General features: G+C 55.4%; 3 protein-coding genes and 1 long non-coding RNA gene across 6 annotated transcripts; 2 read left to right on the top strand and 2 right to left on the bottom strand.

Moving 5' to 3' along the window:
- Nucleotides 1-566: 566 nt before the first annotated feature.
- DYNLT2B (dynein light chain Tctex-type 2B) lies at nucleotides 567-7,269 on the bottom strand. 2 transcript variants are annotated; one of them, XM_027448857.3, is made up of 5 exons: nucleotides 7,125-7,269; nucleotides 6,775-6,908; nucleotides 3,671-3,740; nucleotides 2,266-2,329; nucleotides 567-1,173 (listed from the first exon to the last, which is right to left on the bottom strand). In XM_027448857.3, exons 1-5 carry the CDS (start codon nucleotides 7,181-7,183, stop codon nucleotides 1,126-1,128), a joined length of 375 nt encoding a protein of 124 aa, XP_027304658.3. In that variant the 5' UTR covers nucleotides 7,184-7,269; the 3' UTR covers nucleotides 567-1,125. The 2 variants fall into 2 exon arrangements, with proteins under 2 accessions (XP_027304658.3, XP_027304660.3); XM_027448859.3 differs by having other exon boundaries at nucleotides 7,080-7,234.
- Nucleotides 7,270-10,796: 3,527 nt separating this feature from the next.
- Nucleotides 10,797-16,405, top strand: PDCD1 (programmed cell death 1). Of its 2 annotated transcripts, none has more exons than XM_038183898.2 (5): nucleotides 10,797-11,400; nucleotides 13,140-13,472; nucleotides 14,349-14,501; nucleotides 14,887-14,921; nucleotides 15,616-16,405. In XM_038183898.2, the coding sequence occupies exons 1-5, from the start codon at nucleotides 10,953-10,955 to the stop codon at nucleotides 15,832-15,834; spliced, it is 1,188 nt and encodes a 395-aa protein (XP_038039826.2). In that variant the 5' UTR covers nucleotides 10,797-10,952; the 3' UTR covers nucleotides 15,835-16,405. The 2 variants fall into 2 exon arrangements, with proteins under 2 accessions (XP_038039826.2, XP_005026786.4); XM_005026729.6 differs by having other exon boundaries at nucleotides 10,815-11,400; nucleotides 14,346-14,501.
- On the bottom strand, nucleotides 16,247-18,823 carry LOC140003194 (uncharacterized). The gene is made up of 2 exons (XR_011811417.1): nucleotides 18,639-18,823; nucleotides 16,247-17,353 (listed from the first exon to the last, which is right to left on the bottom strand). It is a non-coding gene; the product is annotated as an uncharacterized lncRNA (long non-coding RNA).
- A 1,353-nt stretch (nucleotides 18,824-20,176) lies between these two features.
- Nucleotides 20,177-23,901, top strand: LOC101804581 (receptor-transporting protein 3). Its single transcript, XM_027464155.3, has 2 exons — nucleotides 20,177-22,462; nucleotides 23,128-23,901. Exons 1-2 carry the CDS (start codon nucleotides 22,317-22,319, stop codon nucleotides 23,621-23,623), a joined length of 642 nt encoding a protein of 213 aa, XP_027319956.1. The 5' UTR covers nucleotides 20,177-22,316; the 3' UTR covers nucleotides 23,624-23,901.
- Nucleotides 23,902-25,893: the final 1,992 nt, after the last annotated feature.

A 25,893-nucleotide genomic window follows, 5' to 3' on the forward strand; every position in this document is an offset into this window, starting at 1 on the left:
AACTTCAGTGCTACAAAAGCCATTCACACAGTTGAAATTGTTCATCTACGCTTCTTAGTACAGAGAACTTGCATCAGCATAGAGCAACGCCTCCTGTCTTCTGATGGGCATTTAAGATGCATTTCAGTAGCACCCATCTTTCAGGAACTAACCTTGTCCTCTAATTTTTGGAGAGATAAGAGATTTTGGCTCTCCTTTTCTGATTTACAGCAGCCTTTTCTAGTGTTCCTTTAAAGGCTTGAGTTTTATCAATTTTGCTCTCCAAACATCCAACTGTGTATCCCGAAACAGTTACAGAAAGGCAAAGATTGAGAAAGCACTGCAATATCTATTGAACTGGGCACTAAGCAATGGATTATTCAACGTTTCCACAGGTGCCAAATTGCACCAAACCAATGAGGGGTTACAGCTGGGTGTTTGGGCACTTAGTGGGGTGTGCAGGCTACTGTGCTGAACCATTATCCTAAATACCTTGTCTTCCTGTCAATTGTTATCATTTTCATGTGACACTTAGCTGGGATTGACAATTTAATTCTTACACAAGTCATAGTAACAAGTCTGGATAGTCAGAATTAGAGATCAGCTTTATTTATTAACTTACATGGAATCCTCAGAAAATGCTTATTTGAGAAGCACTGATGAGCAATCAAGGCCAGTGCATTTCGCAGAGTGGAGAAAAAGAACCAGTGGTGGAAATGGCAAAGGTAAACACACAGGAGAGAAACAGTAAATACACGGATTTATTATATTATATTATATTTCTGAGAAATATTTCATTCACTTCAGGAAATTAACAAAGTAAAAATAACAGAACTCTTTTACAACCCAAGTTCAGTTTGCCCTAGAAACAATGGCTATTGGCAGTATACTGTTTAGGACAAAACCAGTACACTACATAAAAACAAAAGGATGATTTAAATAAGGAGATGATAATAATGTGCTTAAAGCTATATTGATATCCACAAGGGAGGAGGGATGTTGTAGTGTAACAGGTGTAGGATGTGCTTTGTAGAGCTGTATTGTGTTAGGTATTAAAGAAAGAGTATGGTGCTTTTGTGTGTGTTAGCAAAAATACTCTAAAGTATTCCTCCCCACCTTTGTCTTTTTGTGCAATCTTTACCATCTTCAATAGTAGAAGCAGCCAAATGCAGCTACCACACAAAAGAGGCTGTCCTGGGGAAAACAGAAAGGCTCTGCATTAGTAAAGGCAACTCTTTGCTAGCATAACTGAAAAAGCTAGCCTGAGGGAAGGCTTGAGCCAGAGCACTAAAAATAGTTAGAGCCTTATAGTGTAAAGTCCTTCAAATTTTTGTCTTTTTAGTCACTTATTTACTTCAGGTGTGGTGTAACCCAGGCCAGTGAGTCTGAATGCCAGAAGTGCCTCAATTTTCTCCAGCTGCACACCCAAAGGTGTGTGGGTGTCGTTTCTCTGTGTACCTAGAAGTGTCCCAGTCATGTCAGAACTGAATAGTTTGACCCTTGTCCCGCCTTCACCTCTCCAGGGCCCATAGACAAATTTACCTCCGGGCTCCACTCACAGGGCGTTCTTAGAGCACCCCTACTGTTTCAGGATCCACAGGCACTGTGGGAATGGGTCCCAGTGATTTCTCAACTGCAGCTCAGTGAAGATAAGATGACGACCCAGAAACAATGTAAAGCATGGAAAATTTCTGCTGCAGTGACCAAACCCAAATCCAGGTGAACGTCCTCACCATCAAAGAGCAATCAGTGCTCCTGCCTGTTATCTGTAGCTCACAAAAAGGACATTCTCCTTCCTGAAAGCCCCGTAGGCCGATGCCTTTGACAGCAGAGAGCCTGAAGCCTTTCATAGAGAATTTAACCTGGGAAATGCTCCGTGGAGTCAGGACAGTAAAGAAGGAGGTTTTAAAATAAAATATTGGCTTTTGCTCAGTCCTGAATTCCAGCGGTACTTCTGGATAGAAGCTCAGCAAAGCATGTAAAAAAAAAAGAGAAGAAAAACAACTTCATCTCTTGTGCTTCCTCTCCCTACCTGTAAAACGGTGCAACTTAAATGACTTGTGTACAATATTGTATGATCTACTCAATAAACAAGTTTTACTGTGTTGGGTATTATGTCTATTTCATGAATTTGTGAACGAGACTGTAAATTACAGTTTTGATTTGGCTTTGGTTCCTTCCAAAGGCAACAGCAGTTCCTTTTGCCTGCTTCACATTTTAAAGTTAGTCTGCCTGTCATAAAAGTAGTAGCTTTACATTTCCTACGGTAAAACAGTCAATACTTACATTAACAAAAACATCATGAGCATAGCTGTCAGTGTCAGCATCCCAGAAACACTGCGCAGCCATACTAGACAAAGGAGAAAGCACAGCCATTACCTGCAAAGTTAGGTATAAGGATCTAAGTGATCACACTTTTGCTGAAGAAGCAAGCTAAGCTTTTTTTTTTTTAAGGATAAAGGAAACGGGATATGTTCCCCCAAATCCCGAGCATTGCTGAATTCCGCCACACGCTATAAGCCTCTTTGTATGTTGATCAAGATGCATCTTGAAACTCCTCAACTATTAATTCTGTCAGCTGTGCTGTGCAGCAGGCTTGCAGCTTCCTTGCTTTCGTGCTTAAGAACCTTCTGACTTCTGATGTATGCATATCAGTGGCTAATTTAGCTGATTTGTTCTCATCCTTCACCTCCCGTGCCCTCCTGATGCATACTACCCGTTTATTTATAGGGAGCTATCGTATTCCTTGTCAGCCTTCACATTACTAGAACCAAGCTGAACTCTTATGGCCCTTTCATATCTACACTGCCTGTTCCCTGAGAATTCTGGCAGACTTTTTCTGCATCTGCTTTACTTTGAAGACAAGCAACTAGACTGTCAGAGGATATTCTGGATGAGACCTCAGTGCTGCCTTGTTTAATGTCACTGACACTCTTTTCTCTCCTGCAAATGCCCAGCTCGCTACCTTCCCCACTCAGTCTCAACTGACAGGATTCCTGTTTGCTTCACTGATCTTCTGCTGGAATACCAAGCACAATAATAACGTGAAGCCCTGTGCATAAGGCACATAAACCTTGTGGGCTGTTCCTTTTTGTCTTCTCCTTACCCAGCAGTAAGAGAAAGCTGCAGCCCACCACAGCAGCAAAGAGGAATTCTTTTGTCTGACTGCAGGCATTGGGAGCTAGATTTCCAAGTGCTCAGCACCCCCAGCCTGGGCTAGATTCCCATAACAGTATTGCAGGAGGATTATAGGAATTTGAACTACTGAAAAATACTTATTTGGGGGGATTAAATGCAAATGAAGTACTTATGGAAATCAGGCTTTAGGCACAAATGAGTTACCATGGCTCTTGTGCTCCAGCAGGGCCCTGAGAATAGACTGGATGTATGCTTCAGTTCATCGTGAGTACAATATAAAATCTTTTCTGCAACACACCTCACAAATGCTTTTCAGCATTTCAGCCTGTTAATACCCATCACACAGCCAATTATCACCAGTCAACTGACTAGTAATTCAATCAGCCACAGTCCAAGCCTGCACTTGCAGCTTATGAGAAAAGGAAGTGCTTTACATTTTAGTACAGGCAGAAATATCTTAGAATCTGGAAAAGCTGGAAGGAGCTCCCAAAGGAAAATGGAAAAAAGATGAAACGAAAATCATAGAAATACAGTTAGAAAATGCAAAACTTACTTCACTCCTTCTCCTCTCTGCTCTCCGATCACAACCTGCACCACCATTTTGTACCTGTCAAATCCCTCCTCTGGGAAAAGAAAAACAAAAGAAAGGGAGAGAAACTTCAAACTCTGTATTTGTTTAAGATAAGAGCCCAAAACAGAACACACCGAGAGCAAGATTTCTAGCTACAAAGCAGTGTCCTGTACAAATTAAAAGTACATGCAATAGGCAGAGCAGACAAATTGCTTCATCACTTCACTCTCCTAGTTATGGACTACCACAGCCTCATTTTACTCAAAGGATGAGCAGGGTATTTGGTATCTATCAAAAGATGCATCTAAATCATAAGATATCTCCAAACAGCCCTCTTCTATGTAAGCATTCCAGTTCTACAGTGTTTAAGAACTGAACACATGGTGAGAATGTAAATAAGGCTGCTGGTAGGGCAAAAGCCAATTTAATAAAATTGGCTTATTTTAAAGCTGTTCTGATACAAAGGTATTTTAGAGATTTTTCTGCCACATAGTTGTTTCCTTTGCTTCTGAGCTAAGACAAAAGGTCACAAAAAAGCAGCTTAGACAGGTCTAAGTTTGTGTCTGCAAAAATATGATTGTTTCACAACAGTGAAGGGATACCTTTGGGGCAGAGGCCAGACCCAATCAGACCATGACAAGATTCCAGAATTCAAACCAGAACAACCATGTTTTAAATAAAATATCAATCCTAGTGCCTTTATCTTCAATAGAGCAACATAAAGGAAGACTCTAGTGCCTGTTTCCGCTGAAAGATTGAACGTTACATGCTGGGCCTGGTAACAGTGTCAATGCTTATCAGAGATGTCAGCCAATACAACGGCCACACTGGGCCAGTCTTGCTTCAGGCTACTGCGAGTGTGCTTACAGATTGCTGAAGTCAAGCCCTGTGCATATTAGCTTGGCATCAACACGTGCTGGGACGACAGCTGCTGCTGCTTTTAAAGCAGATGTGTAACTCTGGGGGAAGCATAAACCCACAGCTCCTGCTGCGGGTGATGGCATTTCTGCACAGCCACTGCTCGTCAGCCCAGCAGATGGAGCACCAGCCTGTCCCAAGGAAAAGAGGGAAAAGAAGCGACCACACCAACTCACACCTACCTACTTTTTCCAGCTCTGAGCACAGGAAACACCTGCTGGATCTTGCACTCAAAAACGTTGGAGGGTATCTTGTGCAGCAGCACCACCACTCTTCCAGTGCTGTATTCACATCCCTCCCTGACCGACAGTGCTCCTAACTCACCATTCACTGCTCCCACCTGGCCTTGTTCCCATCTCAGGGACACAAAAAAAACAAAACAAAACAAAACAAAAAAAAAGGAGGAACACTTGTTTGTTGAAGCAAGAGGCAATCGTTCCTCCTTCTCTCTAATGAAGCTTCTTTCCCCTGCAGCCCTGCAAGGCTGACATCCCACACCAACCAGTCCATATGAAAACAAAGCTGCTTGCTTGAATTAGGTTTTTGTTTCCACAGGTGAGGCACATATTTATGTGGATAACAACAGCAGACTTCAGTCATTTGACAGTGAAAGAACAGGCTTTAAGAAGAAAAAGGAGATTTATGAAAGGAAGAGGACACATTTTAAAGTTAGAGAATCACAGAATCACAGAATCACAGAATTTCTAGGTTGGAAGAGACCTCAAGATCATCGAGTCCAACCTCTGACCTAACACTAACAGTCCCCACTAAACCATATCCCTAAGCTCTACATCTAAATGTCTTTTGAAGACTTCCAGGGATGGTGACTCCACCACCTCCCTGGGCAGCCCGTTCCAGTGCCTCACAACCCTTTCAGTAAAGAAATTCTTCCTAACATCTAACCTAAAACTCCCCTGGCGTAACTTTAGCCCATTCCCCCTCGTCCTGTCACCAGGCACATGGGAGAACAGGCCAACCCCCACCTCGCTACAGCCTCCTTTAATGTACTTATACAGAGCAATAAGGTCACCCCTGAGCCTCCTCTTCTCTAGGCTGAACAAGCCCAGCTCCTTCAGCCGCTCCTCATAGGACTTGCTCTCCAGGCCCCTCACCAGCTTCGTCACCCTTCTCTGGACCCGCTCAAGCACCTCGATGTCCTTCTTGTAGCGAGGGGCCCAAAACTGAACACAGTACTCGAGGTGCGGCCTCACCAGAGCCGAGTACAGGGGGACGATCACCTCCCTAGCCCTGCTGGTCACAGTGTTTCTGATACAAGCCAGGATGCCGTTGGCCTTCTTGGCCACCTGAGCACACTGCTGGCTCATATTCAGCCGACTGTCCACCATCACTCCCAGGTCCTTCTCTGCCTGGCAGCTCTCCAACCATTCCTCTCCCAGCCTGTAGTTCTGCTTGGGGTTATTGCGCCCCAGGTGCAGGACCCGGCACTTGGCCTTGTTGAACTTCATACAGTTGACCTCAGCCCATCGGTGCAGCCTATCCAGATCCTCCTGCAGAGCCTTCCTACCCTCAAGCAGATCGACACACGCACCTAGCTTGGTGTCATCTGCAAACTTACTGAGGGTGCACTCAATGCCGTCATCCAGATCATTGATGAAGATGTTAAAGAGGACCGGCCCCAGCACCGAGCCCTGGGGGATGCCACTAGTGACTGGCCTCCAACTGGACTTGGCTCCATTCACCACAACTCTTTGGGCCCGGCTATCCAGCCAGTTTCTAACCCAACGAAGCGTGCGCCAGTCCAAGCCAAGAGCAGCCAGTTTCTTGAGGAGAATGCTGTGGGAGACGGTGTCAAAAGCCTTGCTGAAGTCAAGGTAGACCACATCCACAGCCTTTCCCTCATCCACCCAGCGCGTCACTTTGTCGTAGAAGGAGATCAGGTTCGTCAAGCAGGACCTGCCTTCCATAAACCCATGCTGGCTGGGCCTGATCGCCTGCTTGCCCTTCAAGTGCCGCATGATGACTCCCAAGAGGATCTGCTCCATGAGCTTCCCTGGTACTGAGGTCAAACTGACCGGCCTGTAGTTCCCTGGGTCTGCCCTCCGGCCCTTCTTGTAGATGGGCGTCACATTAGCTAGTCGCCAGTCAGCTGGGACCTCCCCCGATAGCCAGGACTGCTGATAAATGATGGATACCACACGCCTCCTTACCTTTCAGCCTATCTTTTATTATCTCTGATAACGACTTTGTGAGCTGAGGCACTTCTTCTGGGACGTACTGAGCATCGGCCAGCTTCTCCTTCAGTATCGCGTGGATGCATTCCTTCACCATGGACGACTTAAACCTGTCAGGGAAAAAAAAAAAAAACAGCACGAAAAGGCTCAGGATATTTATGTTATGTACAGAAACACACATACACCACAGGCAAGCTCAGCTTTCCCATTAAAAAGTAAGACAAAACGAAGAGCTGTAGAGAAAAAAGCTTAGCTTGAAGGGAATTAGCTCCTAAACCTACTAAAAATAAAAACACGGCCAGGAGGCAGCCCCGGCCCTCCCTCACCGCAGGCCGGGCCGCAGCCCGCAGGCATTCCCGGAGCCCCCTGGGCCCGACTCGCCCATGGCCGCCCCCAGGCCTCGGTTACCATGGCAACCGCGGGCACTTCCGCCTTGCTACTTCCGCGTTGCCGCTTTCTGCGTTGCTGACGTCACGGCGCCACGCCCCGTTTTCGCGCCAAGCGCGGCACGTGGCGCGCGGGGGCCGCGGGGTCCCTGCCCGCACCCATGGGTGCTGCTGAGCCCCCCCCCGGGGTGCCCCCATAGCCCCCAGCCCACCCTCAGGTGCTCGGGGATGGAGCCGCTGTCACGGTGCAGCTGGGTCCCTGGGTGCTGTGCGCCCTCCTGCGCTGCCCCGCTGTGGGGTTTGCCCCCTGGGGTCCTAAAAATAAAAATAATAATAAAAAAATAATAAAAAAATAAAACATTTTGTAATTCCACAGCGTTATCACAGAGCTGTGCTGCTCCCCCTGCCCGCTCCCCGTCCCGCGCTGCTGGTAACGGCTCGCGGCGGGTGCCGTGCTGAGGCGCTGACATCCTGCTTCCTCTGCCGCTTATCTCGCTGCGGCGATCTCCCCGGTTGCGTTTCCTACGTACGGCCGGGTGACACCGTTGAGAACCCGGCGCCTGGGCTAGAATAGAAACGGCACCCAAAGCGCAGCTGGCTGCGGGGTGGAGCGCGGCACGGGGCTGGGGGAGCAGGAAACCACCCCCGGCTGCCAAACGGGCGCAGGCTGCCCACCCCGCGGGCACGGGCTGCTCTCCCAGAGCCCCTTCCTGCGGCGGCTGTGAGCTCTGACGCAGCCAGGCTCACACCAGCTCCTGCCCCGAACCTCCCCTGCCCACAAGCGGGTTGCTGAGAACCAAAGTGCAGCAGCTGCTGATGCCCATGGGCTCAGTGCTTCAGCAGCATCACTCTCGGAGATGATCCAGCAGAGCCCTGGGCACGGGAGCACCTTGGTCAGCAGCTCAGCTTTTCCCATCCCCACACCGGGGCCCTGCGGGTTTCTGCTGGCTGTGGGAGCCCCTCGGTGCCGCCGCCGCTCCCTCTCCTCGCACCCAGCGCTTGCTCAGCCCGAGGCACCGCTGGGCTGTGTGGGTTGGAGCCGCCTCGCTTTTTCCCGCAGGGTCAGGCGGAGCTCATGCAAATCATCTGCACGGGCCTTCTGAATTTCCGAGAAGTATCTGAAAGGCAGCGGGCTCGCTTTGCATTTATTTGCAAACACCATTAACCATTTCCTGCTGCTGCCCAGCCATTGCCGCCTGCTGCCTGGATCAGAGCCACAGATGCAAATTCAATTAAGGAGCTGTGTGTGTGTGGGGACGTGATAAATCTGTGGGCTGATCTTGCTCAGCATCTGTTCATGGCTGGTTTCATGGTCCTGCTCATTTTGGGAGTCTTTTTTTTCCCAAGGTGTTGTGGGCATCCAGGTTGGGGCCTCAGTAGGCTGCATACCAGGTGCCTGAACATTGCTTTATTGTTCCTCTTCCACATTTTCAGTGCTCCTTCAATAAATACCCCAGGTGATTTCAAGCTGTTTCGGGACTGACCTTAGGCCCTTTGAGCCGTTTGGGGTGTGCTGGCCTTGGCAGGGTGAAGAATGCCAGTGAAGGACTGCCCCATGCGCTGTTCCAGCTCAGAGATGATGGAGAATTTATTTTTTAAAGCATCAAAGGATCTTGTACAGCTTGAGCACTGCTTTTCCTCCCCTGGCATCCAACCTACCTGTCTGCCCTGTCCTTGTCTTATCTTAGCTGGGCCCCTTGCTGGGGCCAGGCTCCCCCCGCGATGCCAGCACCTGGGGCACCTGCAGGGTCCCTGCACAGCTGCACATCTTGCTTCCCCTACAGCCACTTTGTTGTAGCGAGGTAGATCTTGGCCTTTTTTTTTTTTTTTTTTTTTTTTTTTTTTTTTTAAATAAATCACCCTTTTGTGTGCTTTCTGCTGGTGCTCGGTTGGACAGCTCCAGGCTCGTGGTTTCTGCTGCGTGCCCAGCTCTGCAGCCTCCCCTGCGCTTCGTGACCAAGCGGCGGGGCCGCATCCTGCCCCTGAGCTTTGGCACTCAAACGCAGTCACTGAGCTGGTGATGAGGAGAAGAGTCTAAGGCAGCAGGAAGCAAAGAGCAAAACTAAGGGGTGCCTGGCACTGTGAAATACGTTTTCCCATAGGAATTTTTGTTTCCAAGCAGTGGGCACTTCCCTGCCCTTCCTGCTCTACTGGGACCCACCGCCTCGCTCACGGCGTGCTGTGGAGAGCCTTTGCCAGACCCGGAGGGAACCTGAGCATCACGAAACGTTGCCTTACTCCCTGCATTTCCCCTTCGTTGTTTTTTAGTGGACACAGCCGCCTTCCCCGCCCCGCTGAGCAGCAACCCCCTGACGCCTCGTTTCGAGCGTGTGTTGGAAAGTTTGAGCAACCGCGCTATGATTTTAATCAGCCCCGTGCCAGCCGCGCAGGGGCGTGAGCCAGTTTTTCCTGCCGATCCTTCCCTCGGCAAGCTGCAGCCTCTGCAGCGATACCCGTCACATCTTCCACCCAAACATGTCGTCAGGACTGCCTCGAGGTTTTTTTTGGGGCTGCAGGGCAGGCGGCGAGAGCCCTGGGCCCGCAGAGATGGGGCTGGGGGGTCTCCAAAGGGAACTGGGGTGGCCCAGTGATGCTGTGGTGTGGGGACACAGAGCACCAAGGGGGAAAAGCTGCCTTGCTCTGAGCTGTTTCCCGGAGTTCGTTTTAGTTTCTTTAGTGTTTTTTTTTTTTTTTGTTGTTGTTGGTTGGTTGGTTGGTTTGTTGTTTCTTTTTTTAACGGGAACACAGGATGAGGCAGTAACCATCTCAAATCCACCAGCGCTGCTGTACATGCTGAAGAGCGCTCCCCTGTCACCATGCCAGGCTGTGTGGTGGCCTTGGGAGGTGACAAGGACGGGACAGCCCCTGGGCTCTCTCCTTGGGCCATGCAATGGTAAAAGCTGAGGGCCAAGGTGTGAAGCTACAGCACCAGGAGGAGACCTGAGGGGAGATCCAGGAGGGTCTAGTTGGGGGCTCAGCCTCCTCCCAGGCTGCTGTTGGGTCTGAAAGCGAGATGTGAGTGAGCCTCAGCCCCACCGCTTAGCTTCTGAGAGCCTGGAAAATTATTAAATCGTCATAAGAATAGCATCCTTTGCCCCAGTTATTAATTTTCCCCAGACACTTTCCAAAATTGCCACCGCATCACGGCTGGGCTCGGTAGAAGCAGGAGGAGCCAGCAAACAGTGCGGTTTCACCGCTGCTTATTTGCGACGTGAATATTAGTCAGCAGGGCGAGCGGGAAGCATCGCTGGCAGAGAAATTAAAGAAGTCTGCAGAAAATATCACCCCGATATCTGTACCCAAACCTTGCGCACCTGCCCCCTGTAAATTCTTCGCTTCGCTAGAAACAGGCCCAAGGAGGCAGTGTCCTCCTTCTCCTTCTCCTTCTCCTTCTCCTTCTCCTTCTCCTTCTCCTTCTCCTTCTCCTTCTCCTTCTCCTTCTCCTTCTCCTTCTCCTTCTCCTTCTCCTTCTCCTTCTCCTTCTCCTTCTCCTTCTCCTTCTCCTTCTCCTTCTCCTCGTTCTCACTTTCTCCTCCTCCCCCTCCTCCTCCTCCTCCTCCTTTCTCCTCTTTCTCCTTTTTCTTCTCCACTTTCTCCTCCTCCTTGTCTTCCTTTGCCCTTTTCTCCTTCTTTTCCTTTGCTCCTTCTCCCTTTGCTCCCTTTTCTCCATCTTGTTATCTTCTCATTTCCCCCCTCTGATTTTCACCTTCTCCTTCTCTCCTCCTCCCTCCTCTCCCCATCCCCTCCCTGTGTCAGCACCCAGCACCCATGGGTGCCCAGGAGACCCGGACACCCCTTCCGTGCCCCCCGTGGGCCATCCTTGGGGCTGGGGCCGTGCTATGGGGCCCACGGGGGGAGCGCACGGGGAGGGGAAGGGGCCAGGCCACAGCTCAGCTGTTCCCTGCCTCGGTGAGGAGGAAGCCGGGGGCGGGAGGCAGCCCGGGTTTCCCTGTGGGGCCGAGATGGGCACGTTTCATTTCCACCCCAACCCCTGCCGCGTGTGGTGGAGGACGAGACAGCGCCGTGGGGAAGGAAACGCGGCGAGAGCCGGGGCTGCGCGGCACGGCACGGGGCACGCGGCACGGGCAGGGGGCCCGCTGCCTCGCCATGGCTCCCGGCGCCTCGAGGACCACACGGGGCAACGTGGACGTGGCCCTGGCCGGCCTCTGCGTCCTGCTGCTGTGCTGCAGCCCCGCGCTGGCTGGCTGCCACCGGGGTAGGTGGAAAACCCAAAGGTTTGGGGTACGGAAGAGGCAAGGGGAATGGGGGGCGCTCGGCGGAGGAATGGGGTGAAAGGATGGAGAAAAGGGCCAGGTGCTGAGGTCGCGGTGCTGGTGGGGTGTGAGGCTGGCTGCCTGCGTGCCGACCACGGTTGGGGTTTGGTGTTGGAGGTTTGGGTTTGTCAGGTGCTGGGGTTTCCTGCTCTGGGTTTCATGCCCCCGTGCTTCGCCTCCTGGGGTGGGCTTCATCCGCACCGAGCCAGGCTTCTGCCTCTGGTTTTGTTTGGCGTGAAATTTCGGGAGAGAAAGGCAGGTGGAGAGGGTGAATGGGGGAGTCTGGGCAGGGCAAGGAAGAGTCCTGGTGAGGCCAGGTCCCTGCTTTGGTGGCATCGGTTGTTTTCTGTCCCGGTGGTGAACACGGGGCTGGGAGCCCCTCGTGGGACCCTCCCCAGGCACCGATGGCAGCTGGTGCCGGGAGGAGGCAGGGACACCTGTAAAAACAGGGACTGCTTGGGACATCCTCCGAGCGGTTCATTCATTGCTGAGAGAGGCGCTTGGTAGGAAGCACAGCCCTGAGCCTGCTGAATATTTCCTGTTAAACACAAGAAACTCAGAATACTGCGAAAATTAAAACTCTTGGCATAGGCACTGCCACAGCAAACGCTGCCCGCTGGGAGCCGGAGCAGTTCCCTCTCTCCATCCTCCTGTTTGGTATCGTTTCTCAGTTTTCTAAGCTCTGTTTTCCAGCTAATCCTGTAATCAAGGAACTGTCCCGGTTCCTTCTCTGCTTGGTGAGCCTGTTTGTACCAGCCTCGGGCCAATGCTGAAGGGAGAGGGCACTTTTCTGATCCTGCTTCTGAGTCTAGGGGCTGGTGTCGGTGCTGGTTGCTGAAAAATGGGAAGTTAAACTTCACCGATGGCTTGGATCACATGTGGTCAGAAAACCTACATGATTTATTATTATTTTTTTAATTTTATTTTCTGCTTTTTATTGCTCTGAACCCAATATAACACAGCAGCTACCTCTTCCTGCTGGGTCTGCTTGTCCGTGCCAGGACATCACCCGTTCCAGTGGCTCAAGCAGCCAAAGTGAGAGGCAGGCAGAGAGTCTGATGGGCAGGATTAATATTGCTAATTCTTGCTAATTAGGGGCTTGCTAGGGGACAAGAGGGCACTGCTTGGGCTCTGCAGCCCTGGCTTTTCTCAGGAGGTGGTAGAAGGTGCCTGGCCCATGCCTGCAGCCCTGCTGGGACTGGGTGGGCAGAATTGAGGTGCCCCAAACAGGGATCCAGTCCCTCTGCTTGCTTTTGGAGGTGACACCAGCTGGAGGAAGGGTGAAACCTGATGTTAACACCGAGCATGGATTTAAAAGCAGTAATAATATGCCTCCCCCTCCCTGAAGTCCATTTTCTCTGGTGCAAAAGCTCCTGTGGGTTCATTGTAGGGGTCTCTGCTGAGCCCACTTGGTGCAGGTCACAGGGCTGGCGTGCGAGCAGATTTTTACAAATCCCCTTAAGGGCCTTCAGGAGCTGAGGGTGAAACAGCTGAGAAGTGTGCGGGGACTCTGGCACACGAGGCAGGAGCACGAGGGGCTTGGGAGCCCATCACCTCCGTGCGGGATGGGGGCTGCAGGGGGCTCTCACCCTTTCTGCAGCCCAGGATCCCACGAGGGGCACGGCTGCTCCTGCTGCCCGCTGTCACCGTGTCATTTCCTTGCTTCTTCTCTCCCCAACAGTGACCTTCTCCCCAGCCACGTTAACTCGCCCCGCAGGCGGCTCAGCCACCTTCTTCTGCAACATCTCCATAGAGAACAACTCCAGCCTGGAGTACAACCTCAACTGGTACAAGGAGACCAACCACAGCGTTCCCCAAAAAATTGCTCAGATCAGCCGGAGCATCCCCCAGACGAAGACGGAGAAGTACCTGCTCTCCAACCACAATCCGGTCTTCAAGATTGAGATCCTGAACCTCCACCAGAATGACTCGGGCTCCTACTACTGCGGGCTGATCGCCTTCTTCCAGTCCAACAAAGTGGAGGAGAGCAACCGGTCCCACCTGGTGGTCACAGGTCAGCCGAAGGGGACAGGCTGTTGGTGTCACCCTACGGTGCCACCCTGGAGGGTAGGGACTGGGGTGGATGGCGAGGGGATGGGGACTCCCGGACTTGTTTTTGGTGAGAGCCCTGTGGGGTTTTGCACGTCAGCTATGGAGTGATGTCCTCCCTCTGCCCTGCTCCCCACTCCAGGGGCATGCTGGTGGCATCTCAGCTGCAGTGCCTCCAAGGGGCTGCGTCCCAGAGATGGAGAAACCCCATTCCTGGTGAAATGTATGGCCCCAGGCAGGCAGCACCCTCCTGGGGAGGACCTGGTGTGGGTGAGGAGAGCACAGCCCTGCCCTTTACTCGTACCGTTGAGGTCCAGGACACAGCAGGCTGTCCTTTCCCTGAGCACCTTGCAGCTGGGTCTGGTCCTGAGACAGGACATCTCTGTCCCCAAGGATGCTCTGGGGAGGAATGAGTCCTTACTGATGGCATTCTCTTTAAGAAAAGGGGAAGACACTGCAAAATTTAGTCTTCTTACACATCTCCTGCCAGTGTGAGCTGGCCCCAAGTTGTGGAGGTGTCTGGGAGGCTTGGGGGAGCTGTGCTTTCCTTGGGGATGGGGATGGGGTCCTGCTGTGAGACTGCCTGTGGGTATCCTGGCCCCTACACCCTCACTGTCACCCCATGTGGGATCATCCTCACCACCCGCAATGAGGAGGAGTGGAACGTGGCCAAAAAAAAACCCACATCAGCCCAAATTGAGGGTCCTGGAGGGATGGCAGGGCTGTAGCAGCCAGCCTGGAACCGAGCCCTTTCTGGGGACACCCCCTGTGCTCCCCTGGTGCCATTCACAGAGATTTTATGCTCCTGACCTGCTGGCTTTTGTCACGGCTCTTGCAGCAGCCCCTGAGAAGATAAACATCACCGAGGAGCCCGGCGTGGAGGACAGCAGCCCCCCAAGCCACATCAAGGCCGTGATCCTGGGCGTCCTGCTGCTGGGCTGCGTGGTCGTGCTGGTGGTCCTCGGCTACTGCCTCGTCACCTACAGGAGAGGAGGTGGGGACCACGGGGACCCCCCTCACCGTGCCGAGGGGCTGGGGGTGCACCAGGGGACTCGGGGGGTGATGCTCCTTCAGCAAACCCAGCTGGGACCCGGGGGCAGATGGATACGTGGGGTGCACGCGGGCTGGTTTGGATGCCCAAACTCAAGTGTGGCTTGTCCCTGTGGGACAGGCATCTCCGTGCTGGTGGGACAAGGGTGCTCAGGGCTGCTGCTCGCCCTCCAGCCCACGTGCTGAGGCTCTGCACCTCTCCGTGGAGCTGAAGGACCCGAGGGGACTGGCGAGCCCCCGCGCAGCAGCACGATGAGGCTGGGTCAGCCCCAGCTGCTCAGACTGCCTTGGCACGCAAGCACCTCCTAACCAAATGTGTTACTTTGCAGATGTGCAGAAACCACCAAGTGAAAACACCGCGGAGGTGAGTTCTCCGCCTCCGACAGCCCGCTGTGCTGCGGGGGAGCGGCGCTGGGTGCGGGAGCGGAGGGCACGGGGCCTCCCTTTATCGGGCTTCTCGCTTCCCCTATCTCCTCTGGCACCGCGCGATCTCTCCGGCACCGCTACGGCTGCACCTGCAGCACAGCCCCATCACAAAATCAAAAAACCACCTGAGGCAGGACGGGGGCCTCTCTACTCCAAGCCTTGCTCAGAGCAAAGTTTTATCTGGTGGGGAGTTGTGTTGCTGTGAATAATGGGAGACTCTCCCACTCCATACCCAACTCTCGCTGCAGCTTGGCTTGTTCCCTCTCCTCCTTTTGCTGGGCATTGCCTGAAGGAGTCTGGCTCTGTCTTCCTCCAAGCCCGTTAGGTGGCTGAGGGCAGCCTTCACTCTCCCTCTCTGGGCTGAGCACTTGCAGCCCCACGCTCACCCTGTGCCATTGGTGCCATGGAGAGGTGGGAAAAGGGACCCTGACCTATCTGCGGTGACCCCAAGGCTCAGGGTCTGGTTTCCCTGCACTAATGCCACCCCAGGTCTGTACATCCTTCCCCTCTGCATTATTCTCATCCTCGTGGGATGCTCGTTCTGGCACTTGCTGTACAAAGGGACTCATGCTGGGAATGAATGGTGCCTCTGGGCAGAGCATGGATCCCAACGGGGTGTTCTTTCTCTGCAGAAGGAAGAGAAGCCACCCGTGGTGTCCGTCTCCACCGTGGACTACGGCGTGCTGGAGTTTCAGTGGGACCCACACACCCAGCTGCCTCCCGAGACCTGCCCGGATGACCAGACCGAGTACGCCACCATCATCTTCCCCGAGGAGAAACCTGTCACACCCGAGCGGGGCAAGAGGCACCTGGACGAGAGGACGTGGCAGCCCCCGTCACAGCCCTGCTGAGGGCCGGGCTGGCCCCAAAGCCAGGCGTGTGCTGAGCAGAGTGGTGGAGGTGCTGCTGCTGCAGTTCGTGTCGGACAGCGCTGGCTGTGCTGGTGTCACGGCCACGGGACAGGCACCGAGGGACGGGGACAGGTCCCTGCTGGCCTGGTGCTGGGCTCCAGGTGCCTCCGTACTAAGGGCAGGATGGGACCGAGCAGTGATGCCAAGGGGTCTGTGCCAAGGGATGGCCTCTCAGCGTCAATCTCTGGGGATATCTGGGGCAGCCGCCCTGCGTCCAACCCTGCCGGCAAAGCAGGGCTTTGGGATGGGCTCCAGAGCGAGAACAGGGGCAGTGCTGGGAGCTGCCACCCCACGGGAGCAACATCCCCACCCCAGGGTCTTGTGCCAGCTCGGGGCAAAGCCTTCTGCACGTACTGCTATTTATCGAGCCCCTGGGAAGCTGGCGGGTGCTATCAGACACTTCCCTCCTCCGCGGGGACGAGGGGCACCGCTGGGCATCCCGGGACGAGGATGCTGTGCCTGGTGGGAGCCGGAGCCGGCTGTGGGGGCGAATAAAGAGGTTGGCACCCAGGCTGTTTGCTGACTCGTGGTGGCAGGCGCGTGGGCAGGCAAATAACAGCTCCTGGCAGCACGCAGGTGAGAGCCGGGAGGCGGCGTCGGCGTCTGTTGTGGTTCCTGGGCCCCTCTGCGCGATAAGCAAGCCGCTCTTCCATGAAGCTGCTCTTAATAATTTAGAGAACGAGCTGCTCCCTGCTTTCCAGCCCTGCCTGGGCTGGGCCTGGCTGCAGACAGGGCTGGGACAGCCACAAAAAAGCCCCCCACTCCCCTGTCTGGGCTCAGTTTGGGGTTTCTGCCTGCCCAGCTGGGGACAAGGTGCCGGGGACTGGCTGTCACCACGCAGCGTGATGCTCGTGGTGTGGTGCCTGGCACAGCCCAGCTGCGAATCTGTCTCCAAACTTCCATTTTTCCCTTGAAAGCGATGCCAGGGATGCGCAGCCCAGCCGAAAGCTTACAGAAACCAAAAGAGAAAGCAGCCGCTAGAGACTGGAGGAGCCCTGGTGAGAAGCAGGCTTGGAGGCAGCAGCGTCCTGCTGGGAGCCCATGAAACCCCAAGCAAACAAAGGGCCATTTGCATACTGCACCTCGTGGCACTGTCAGCAGCTTTCTTTTTCCGTTACCACAGCTAAAAGTAGCATCGCCTTGAGACAGCAGGCACCAAGGGCCGTGCCCTCTGGGGGCTGTGCCACCCATGAGAAGCCTCCAGAGAAGATCGTTTGGGATGAGCATCCATCCAGGGTGGCTTACATCCTTCCCTAGGGCAGGGACATGGATGTGGTGGCCCCGCTCAGTCCCCCGACCCTCTGCAAGCTCCCCTGGGGCAGTGGCACATCTCACCCCGCGTTCACACACGTCACAGTGTGGCTCAGTCCATCCGGACTCGGTGCGAGGAGCAGCTCCGCTCCTCGCCCTGCAGCAGCGCCGCGCTGCCCCAGCAGCGCAATGGTCGTGCAGGAGGCAGCTGCAGCAAGCAAGAAGTGGGAGCTCAGTCAGCAGTTTTGGTTCTGCCTTTCCCGTAAAGAGCACACGCAGGAGGGTGGGCCCTGCTTCATTTTTTCCACCCTGCCTCTTTGGGCAGCAGGGGTGCCAGGCACGCCGTGGGGGCTCAGCACTTAATAAAACCCCAGCGAGCACCTGAGCCACGGCAGCGCCTGCGCCCCTCGGGGCACCCAGCAGCCTGGCCACCACCCCGTGCCTCGCAGGGAGCAAGGCAGTGGGGCTGGGGACATTTGGGGGGCATGGTGGGGATGCTCACGGGTGGGAAGCCAAGCTGGAGGCTGTCTCCATCCGCCCAAACTGCTCCATCTTTCCACGCAAAACAGATCAGCCACTATTTCGATTTCCCTCCAGCTCGGTGACAGTAGCTCCGTCTTTCTGGGGTCACTGCAAGGCACCTGAAGCCACCTGTCTTGTCTCCCACCCTGAGAGGTTCCCAGTTCTGGATTTCCCAGCCCCACCATCCCACATCCCTCCTTCCCAGCCCCTCTCCCTGTGTCACAGCCCTCCTGCTTTTGCCCACCTCCATGCCCATGCCAGCTGGCATTGGCACCGACTTGGCACCCTTTTTCTGCTCCAAATAGAGAAAGGACCCCAGCAACTCATGTCCACCCCTGCTAAGGTTTGCATCAGGTTTCCTGAGGGGGCTGAGTTGACATCTTCAAGGACTGGTGCCCTGCAAGTACTTTACCTCTCCCTGCCTGCACCAAGGTTGGGCTGTGATGGATCAGGAAGTTTTGGGGGATTTGGCAAATTCTGGCCTTTCTGCAGCAGCTGCTTTGCATTGCTGTGAAGGGGAACGATTTTAATGAACCTCTGTTTAGGCTGCAGAGAAAAAGCTTGCTGCAGAGCAGCCAGCCAGACCCCCCAAAAAACCTCGCTCTGGTTTTGAGCTCCCTCACTTCACTCACTTCAGCCTTGTGGCCACCAGAGCTCACCCACACCCTGCAGCCGTGCGCCCAGCCAGCCCTGGTGCTGTGCAGGACGGGGAGCAGCCGGGCTGGCTGCAGCCACCGCATTTCCTGCTCTCTCGGGTCTGTCACAGCAACCACTTCCAACCACGGCCACCCCACACTTCCTCAGGGCAGCGGGGGCTGTCTCTAGCATCACTGAGGTGCTTTGTCAGCATCTCAGGTGCACCCAGAGAGCAGGGCTCACCCCAGCTCCTGTCCCACATCTGCGAGACCTCCGAGAGCTGGGGCTGGTCCCCATCAGCACACACAAGAAGCTTCACACACAAAATAAAGTACCTGAGCAAGCAAATGTCCCAGCAGAGCTGTCTGAGCCCCCACTGTAGCTCCTTATGTAGCCCAGCTGTGGTCAGAGGTGATTGGGAACATCTGAGTCCCTTAAAGATGCCCTAACCCAAGGGCTGGGTTTTGAGGAAGTGGGCAGGAAGGTGGAGAGGAAATCCTCTGCTGCTTGCAGGAGTGTCTTCGAGGAGAGCCATGCCATGGAACATCAAAGCCCTGTTCCTGCAAAATAGGGCACTGCACGTGTAGGGGGAAGAAGGGACAGTAGGGCCACATGGCAATAAGATCACTTAGAAGCAAGCAGCGTCCTGGTCACTTAAAAATGTGGAGAGCTGGGAGGTTTCACAGCAATGTTTTGGGTTTTTTTTGGAAGGGCTGGGCTGCAGGGGGATAGGTGTGCGAGTTGTTGGCCCCTGGGTTGGTGAGGTGGTGACCTCTGGGTGGGACTGGCCCCCCAGGTGTGGTGGCCAGGGAGCATCTCCATGGCCCTGTCCGGCTGGGAGAGCGGCTGAGGTGGGATGAGTGCTGCAGGTGGTCGGACGTGCTGCTGGGCAGCTTGCCTGGACCCCTAGCTACAGCCCATCTGCACCACCCCGATGTGTCCGGATGGCTCTGCACCCACAGCATCTCCTTCATCCCATGCAATCCCACCGAGAGCCCTGCCCTGCCTGCGACCGAGAGTGCTGGAGGCTTGCCGAACATCTGCGTTTCCTCCTCCTGCCCTCATTTTGCTTTCTCTAGTTTTGCTTTGAGTCGGCTCCATGGTTTCTCCTTCTCTCTCTTCCTCCCTTGGGAGGGATGTGCTGCTGGAGGGGCTGCCTGGCTGAGTGGTGCTGAGCCCTGCGCCCGGGGACAAACCTGCTGCCACCGCACCGGGCACAGCCTCCCCGGGGGGCTGAGCCCTCTCCTTACACCAGGGGGGACACCACGGGGCCACCAGGCCAACGGGGCACCAAAACCCACTCGGGGTGGTACCTGATGGTGTTTCCTCAGCCGGTTCCCCCCTTATATCCCACCCCACTGCTCAGCATCCTTCTCCATCCCAAAAGGCTGGGGGCAAGGCAGCGATGTCCCCTTTCCGCAGCCCATCTCGGACATGTCCCCATTTCCTTGGGATCTGATTCTCCATGCCTCAAACCCATCCTGGGACAGACCTGCCTTCTCTAAGGGCTCAGCCGTGAAGGAAGCCCAGCCTGGAAGGGATGCTGGTCCCTAGAGGACGTGGGCCTCGCCGTGACGGGGTGGCAAGCAGTGGCACAAGGGCAAGCTTGGCGTGGGGACAGGGGCGCAGGGAGCTGGCACGGTGCTGGCTCCCAGGAGGGTACGGATGCCAAACTTGCCATCTGCATCAAGGAAAGGGAAAAAAGAGGATCCAGGAAGCTACAGATGAGTCAGCCTCGGTACCCGGAAAACCGCTGGAACAAATTAGTAAGGCCACCAAGCGGTAAACACCGAGAGGGCAGCGCTGGGACTGAGAACGTAGATTTAGCAGGAACAAATTGTGTCAAACCAACCTAATGCTCTTTTCATTAGAGCTGGGTGGTGCAAGGAAACTGGGAGTGATGCTATCTTTGTGCAGTGTGTTATGTTACGTTCTCGTAAGCAAATTAGGGAAATGGGAAATTCTCCCACTGTGGGTGGACCGCTACCTGAGAAGCTCTATCCCCAAAAGAGTTATCAATAGCCCGCGATGGCAGGCTCTTCAGATAGGGTTTTTCTGGGGAAGGGAAGTACATGGACTGAATGAAGGCAGTCTGCTGTTTAGGGAGGCTGTGGAGGCCATCAGGGTTAGAAACCAAATCCACGAGTGAGCTGGAGAAAGGAGCAAAAATACCCTGAAAAAAAAAATGTTGGCACAGCGAGAGCTGGGAGGGGAGGAGAGGAAGGGATCCACCTCCCTCCTCACGCCCCAGCTCACCTGGGGGTGGGAACCGAAGCCAAAAATAAATTCGGGCTGTGTGAAAGTGGCAGGGAAAGCACCTCGCGGGCTGTGCCTCATCTTCTCCTTCACGCATCCCGCGGAGGAGTCAGGGCTGGAGCTCCGGGATGGAGAGGGCTTGTGGGGTCCAGCCCCATGGTGGGATGGGGCTGGTGCCTGGTGCCCACCAAGGCCATGCCGGGGGTCCCACGGGAGCTTTTTTTTTTTTTTTTTCCAGGCAGGTGCCTGTAAGCATCAGGGCGCTGGGGCAGCGCTGGGAGGTGTGCGCCGAGTGGAACAGGACGTCAAAGCAGTTTCAGCTCTGTGGGTGGTTCTGGGAAAGTCCCTTCAGTGCCGGCAAGCACCGGGCTCTGACAGAGGGAGCAGCGCCCGGCTCCTCGCAGAGGGCTCTGCGCCCCGAGTCGAGATCTGAGTCGTGTTGCCGTGACGCAGCGGGGCAGGCTTTCCATGACAGCGGGGTTTTGGAGGCACCCGGCCCCCCGAGCCCAAGGGGCAGCAGGGAAACGGGGAGCAATGCTGGCATCCCCGCAGCCTCCCCTTTTCTTTTTCCCTTCATTCATCCCTCCTGGCCCTGCTCTGGGTGATTAAGGGTGGAAGGACCTCAAAACGAGGATTAAACAGGCACAGGAGGCAGTGTGCCTGCAGGGAACCCTGCTGCTTCTCCAGCCTCTGGAGGAGAAGCTCGGCATCGTCCTGGGGAGCTGCTGCACGCCACACCTGGCGAGGGGTTACAGCCCCTGTGCTCAAACCGTGGTGGCCCACACGGCCTTTTTCAGGCACCCAGCACGATTTGCTGCTGTAATTCTCCCCAGGGGATGCATCCTTGGTGGTACCCTCTGAGGGTGGGCACTTTGGGGAGTTTTGCGCCCTCTGTGCGCAGGATGGTCTCCTCTGGATCCTTCAGGCTAGACGAGATGGTTTCACGTCGAGGTGGCTCCACTGGGCTGCAGATCCTCCCCCAGCTCCTCTCTCAAGACCAGGTGCCATTCAGCCCCTTATCCACCCACCCTGCGTGGCTCCGGGTGGGATGCCCGGCGATGGGGGAGGCAGGGGGGTGCCAGCAGCCCCGGCCCCACTGCTTTCACCTCTCGGCACAGAGCTCACCTCCCCACTTTCGGTTTTATGTGCGGTGCCACTGTCCCCGACTTTCCACTCTGCGGTTTCGTGTCAGGCTTTTTCTGCTCGAGTTGGCTGAAAGTTGTTAAAAACACCCCATGTTTGGTGGCAGCTATCGAGAGAGATAAGTGTACCTGGGGTTTTGTCAGCTGCTGAGCTCGGCATTTTCGGTGGGTTTTGCTTCCATTATTCCTGTGCTGGGCCAAATCTCTGCTGATTCTGCCCCATTGCTCTGATATTGGTGGTCCTGGCCAGCATGGAGGTTTTGCATTTTGAGCCTCTCTGCCTACGGATGGAGCAGCGATGACAGCTTCAGCAGGGATGGGAGCTTGCCCCGTGCCCAAGTCTTGCATGCAAAACGCATCAGGAACAGCTGCCTTGGCTTTGCTTTGGGGAACTTTTCACCTCTCCAGGTGTGGCACAGCATCAGCAGAGCCAGTGGATGCAGGGAGTGGGCTGGGGTGGTGCTGCTCACGCGGGAGCAAAGGTTCCCGTCTCCAGGCACCAGGATGTGACTTTGCACCCACGGTGTGGGGCACCGAGAGCTGCTCACGTGGCAACACCCAGAAGCTGCAAGCTTGACCTTGGCCATCACCGCTTCCCCGGCTCCAGGCAGGACCATGAGGACATGGCAGAAGATTTTTGCACAGAAGATTGCGGACATGGATGTGGAGGAGCCGTGGATAATTCAGGAGGATGGCAGCCTGCAGGTGCACAACCCCGAGCACGGCCGGAGGGAGTATTTGCAGAAGCATGCAGCCGGGAGGTAGGGGCTGCCGACTCGGTCCCCTTTGAACCACCACCGCTGTCCTCCCCAAAAAGCCTCCTGATCCAGCAGGGTGACCTTAGTGGAGGGGTGCAGAGCCCTGTGCCACAGCACCCTGCAGCCCAGGAGGCAGGAGGGGATGCAGAGAGGGGTGCTGGGCTCCCAGCCCCCGTACGTGTTGTGAGAGACGAGGAGCTGCAGGTTTCTCCCCTTTTGACTGCTCAAGACATCTCCTCACCTGCCCTGTGGCCTCCACCCACACCTTCCTTCTATTTTGCTTCTTTTTCGACTTCCCCTGCCCCTTGTTGATGCTGGCTTTCCGCTGAGATGTGCTGCAACAGCACGGGCTGGGGGCTGGAGCCCCAAATGGAGCCGGTGCCGGATGCTTCCCTCCCCCAGGGCCTCTGCTTGGGGTGGGGGGGTCCGAATGGGTGAGGGCACCAGGCTCATCCTAAAATCTGTAGAGCTTGGGCCAGCCCCCAGCTCACCTTGCTGAGCTACCCAGGCTGGTGTCAGGCCCACGGGGGAGGCCAGGCCATGGGTGTCCTTGCGTGAAGCTGATCCCTCAGCCCTGACTGCCCTGCTCCCTACTGATGGCGTGGGGAGCTGCTGGGCTGCCGCGGGGAGCCGGGGATGAGCGGGTGTCCCCTGTGCCCCCCCGGCAGGTTCCAGTGCTCCCAGTGCTTACACAAGTGGTCCTCAGCCAAGGTGCACATCCTCTTCCACATGCGCCGGGGCAAGGTGAGGATGCGAATCTTCCGGCAGAGCTGCCGGCGCTGCCCCGGCGCCCCGCTGGAGGAGCCCAGTTTCAGCCAGGAGAACATGGAGAGGATCCTGCACAACCTGGTTCTTCAGATCCTCAAGGACTTCTACAACGTGCCCGTGCAGCCCTCTGAACTCCTGGAAGTGGTGGTGGACACCGTGCCGGCGGGACCACACGACAGCAGCCACTGCGAGGGCTGCCGGCTTGGGGTTTGCACCAAGCCACTGGTGGCCCCAAAGACACCAACCTGGAAGCCCAGGAGGCATCTGGGCACGGCCACGAGCCCTCCACTCCAGCTCTTCAGCGGCAGCTTTCGCAAGCAATGTTGCTTTGTGCTCCTCTCTGTATTTATTTTGGCTGTGATCCTCTTCATCGTGCTTTTTTTCACCCTGAAGTAGTGGGAGCTGGGGCTGGCAAAGGGCAGCCGGGGTGATGGCTGTGGGGATGGGGATGATGAGAGTGGTGGATGGAAATTTGGGTGCCCAGGGCCAGCCTTTTTCCCCGTCTCGAGGCCTCCCCAGCACACAGGGGTCAGGGACGGCCACCACCACCCTGCTTGGGCACCTTGGCCCCAGCTTGGGCGAGCCTGGTGGGTCTGATGGCTTCTTTTGGGACGACCCCCCCAAAAAAAAAGATGGAGTGTACCTGCAAGAATAAACCAGCTCTTTGTCCTCAGCCCGAGGATGCATTTGTGCTTTTGTAATTTCTCCAAAGCCTTTTCCACAGCCACTCGGACCAGGTTGAGGTGCAGATGAGGACCTGCAAGCAGTGTGTGTGTGTCCCTGAGCCCCCACGGCCCAGAGCTGCATTGCTTATTCATCTCTGCCCTTCTCTCTGGGGTTTTCTCTGTCCCACCAACTCTCTCTCCCTTTCCCCAACCCTTTCCTCCTCTGCTTCCCTCAGCCCCAGCGCCAGCAGATGGAGCTGCGAGATCTCCGGCACGGCACTGGGAAGCACTGGGACCAGTGTCCTGCCAGCACTGGGAGGGGGCAGCCCTCCCTAAATGGGGGCAGCCCTCTCCCCCATCCCAGTGCCCTGCTGGCTCCCTGCAGCGTGGCTCCCCCAACCCATGCCCTGTGTGGGGATGGTGCCGGCCTGTTGAGCTGGTCTCTCACTCTGATTTTTCCAATCTGGGAGCACTGGAGAGAGATGCACAAGCAAAGCACTGGGTTTTCTGAGCATTTTGGGCAGGAGAACCTGAACGTCCCCATCTTTCTGGAGGTTTCTCCTTGCTCAGCCAGGGGCTGAGCTGTGCCGCAGGAGGAGCTGGTGCTGCAGATGTTGTCCCTTCCATCCCTGGCGCTGGGACCAGCCCTCTCCCCGCCAGCGTTATGTCATGAAGGCGGAGAGGCTGCCAAGTTTCTTGCTGCCGTTGCCCCTGGCCCTTTTCTTTCCATGCTGAGGTTTTCCCAGCCCCAGTCGGTCATGGTGCCTGCCCAGCCACCCAGCTGCAGGGGGAACTCCCTCGCCTCCTCCTGCGAAGCCAGCTCTGGTGGAGACTGCATCCCTGCGGGGGTCCTTGTTTTCTTGCTTGTGTCTCTTCTGCTCTTTTGCAAGGGCAGAGGCATCCCTTAACCCTCCTTGAAATGTTCTCCGCACACACCCAGGCTCCTTCACTCATGGCCTTGCGTGCATACGCTGCTTTTTCCCCAGTCCCCTGGCTGATGCTGCCTGCCTGTCTCCTTGTGCTGTGTGTGTGTACGGGGGGGCTCTGCCCCCTCCATCGTGCAGCTGCTTCATCCCCTCCCCATCACTCAGCAACACCCATATATACATGGACTTCTGAGCCACAGCCTCATTTTTGGGCTTTTTTTTCCAGGATACTCCGCTCTGATGTGCAGTTGTGCCGATCCCACAGGTTTCTTAGCAAAGTGCCCTCCGTGTGCTGCTCTCCATGGCTCTTGGCACTTTTGGAGGTCAGAGCAAGCCCCCCCAGCTCAGCACAGTGACCAGGGAAGGTGAGAGGTGTGGAGACAGAGAGCCCAAGGAAGGTGGCTGAGGGATGAAGGACGCTCTCCTGGTGGGATGCTGGGGGTCCTGGGCAGGTCCTCACTGTCCCTCTTGTGCCACCCTGGTCTGTCCAGGGCTGGGCTCCTCCGCAGCTAATGTCTGGTGCTTACACTTGGCCAGGGATGGGCAAACCTCACCCTGGGGCATTTTGCTGGATTTTTACCATAACCTGACTGATAAATTGCTCTCTCTGTGCCTGTCTCCCTGGCGAGAGGCTCTCAGCACCCCGGCAGGTCACAAGGTGTCGAGGAACGCGTGGCCGGCTGCTGCTTTTGCTGTTCCCCTCTGCTGCCCACTCCCATTCCCATGGCACTGGGGCAAGGGGCTAGGATTTGGTGGCACGCAGGGGACACGGGCTGGGTGGCATCGGGGAATTCCCAGCAGAGCTGTGGGAGGGAGGAGGAGGAGGACAGGCTCTATTTGTGATGGGTATCTTGTGGGCAGCAGCGTTTTGTAACTTGCCTGGGAGCTGTCTAGGCACAGGTCCTGCAGCTGATGGTTTGATGCCCAGGGGACCATCTTTTGCTTTTGCTTTTTCTTTCTCCTTCCGTTCATTCTTTGGATGTCTTTGGACATGCCAGCACACCCGGGCGTGAGCAAGCCTGGGCAGCCACCCTGCTGCGAACCCCGAGGAGCTCAGTGGTGTTATTCCAGTCCT

Source organism: Anas platyrhynchos, chromosome 9 (assembly GCF_047663525.1).
Source record: "Anas platyrhynchos isolate ZD024472 breed Pekin duck chromosome 9, IASCAAS_PekinDuck_T2T, whole genome shotgun sequence".
NCBI lineage: Eukaryota > Metazoa > Chordata > Aves > Anseriformes > Anatidae > Anas > Anas platyrhynchos.

What these genes read in the sequence shown, in the direction of transcription:
- DYNLT2B (XM_027448857.3), bottom strand. Translation starts at nt 7,183, where the DNA reads ATGGGCGAGTCGGGCCCAGGGGGCTCCGGGAATGCCTGCGGGCTGCGG. An exon ending in AATAAAAGATAGGCTGAAAG is followed by an intron (nt 3,741 to 6,774) that starts GTAAGGAGGCGT and finishes TTCTTTTCCCAG; the next exon opens with AGGAGGGATTTGACAGGTAC. An exon ending in CAGAGAGGAGAAGGAGTGAA is followed by an intron (nt 2,330 to 3,670) that starts GTAAGTTTTGCA and finishes TCCTTTGTCTAG; the next exon opens with TATGGCTGCGCAGTGTTTCT.
- PDCD1 (XM_005026729.6), top strand. Translation starts at nt 10,953, where the DNA reads ATGGGTGCCCAGGAGACCCGGACACCCCTTCCGTGCCCCCCGTGGGCC. An exon ending in GTCCCACCTGGTGGTCACAG is followed by an intron (nt 13,473 to 14,345) that starts GTCAGCCGAAGG and finishes CGGCTCTTGCAG; the next exon opens with CAGCCCCTGAGAAGATAAAC. An exon ending in CAAGTGAAAACACCGCGGAG is followed by an intron (nt 14,922 to 15,615) that starts GTGAGTTCTCCG and finishes CTTTCTCTGCAG; the next exon opens with AAGGAAGAGAAGCCACCCGT.
- LOC101804581 (XM_027464155.3), top strand. Translation starts at nt 22,317, where the DNA reads ATGAGGACATGGCAGAAGATTTTTGCACAGAAGATTGCGGACATGGAT. An exon ending in CAGAAGCATGCAGCCGGGAG is followed by an intron (nt 22,463 to 23,127) that starts GTAGGGGCTGCC and finishes CCCCCCCGGCAG; the next exon opens with GTTCCAGTGCTCCCAGTGCT.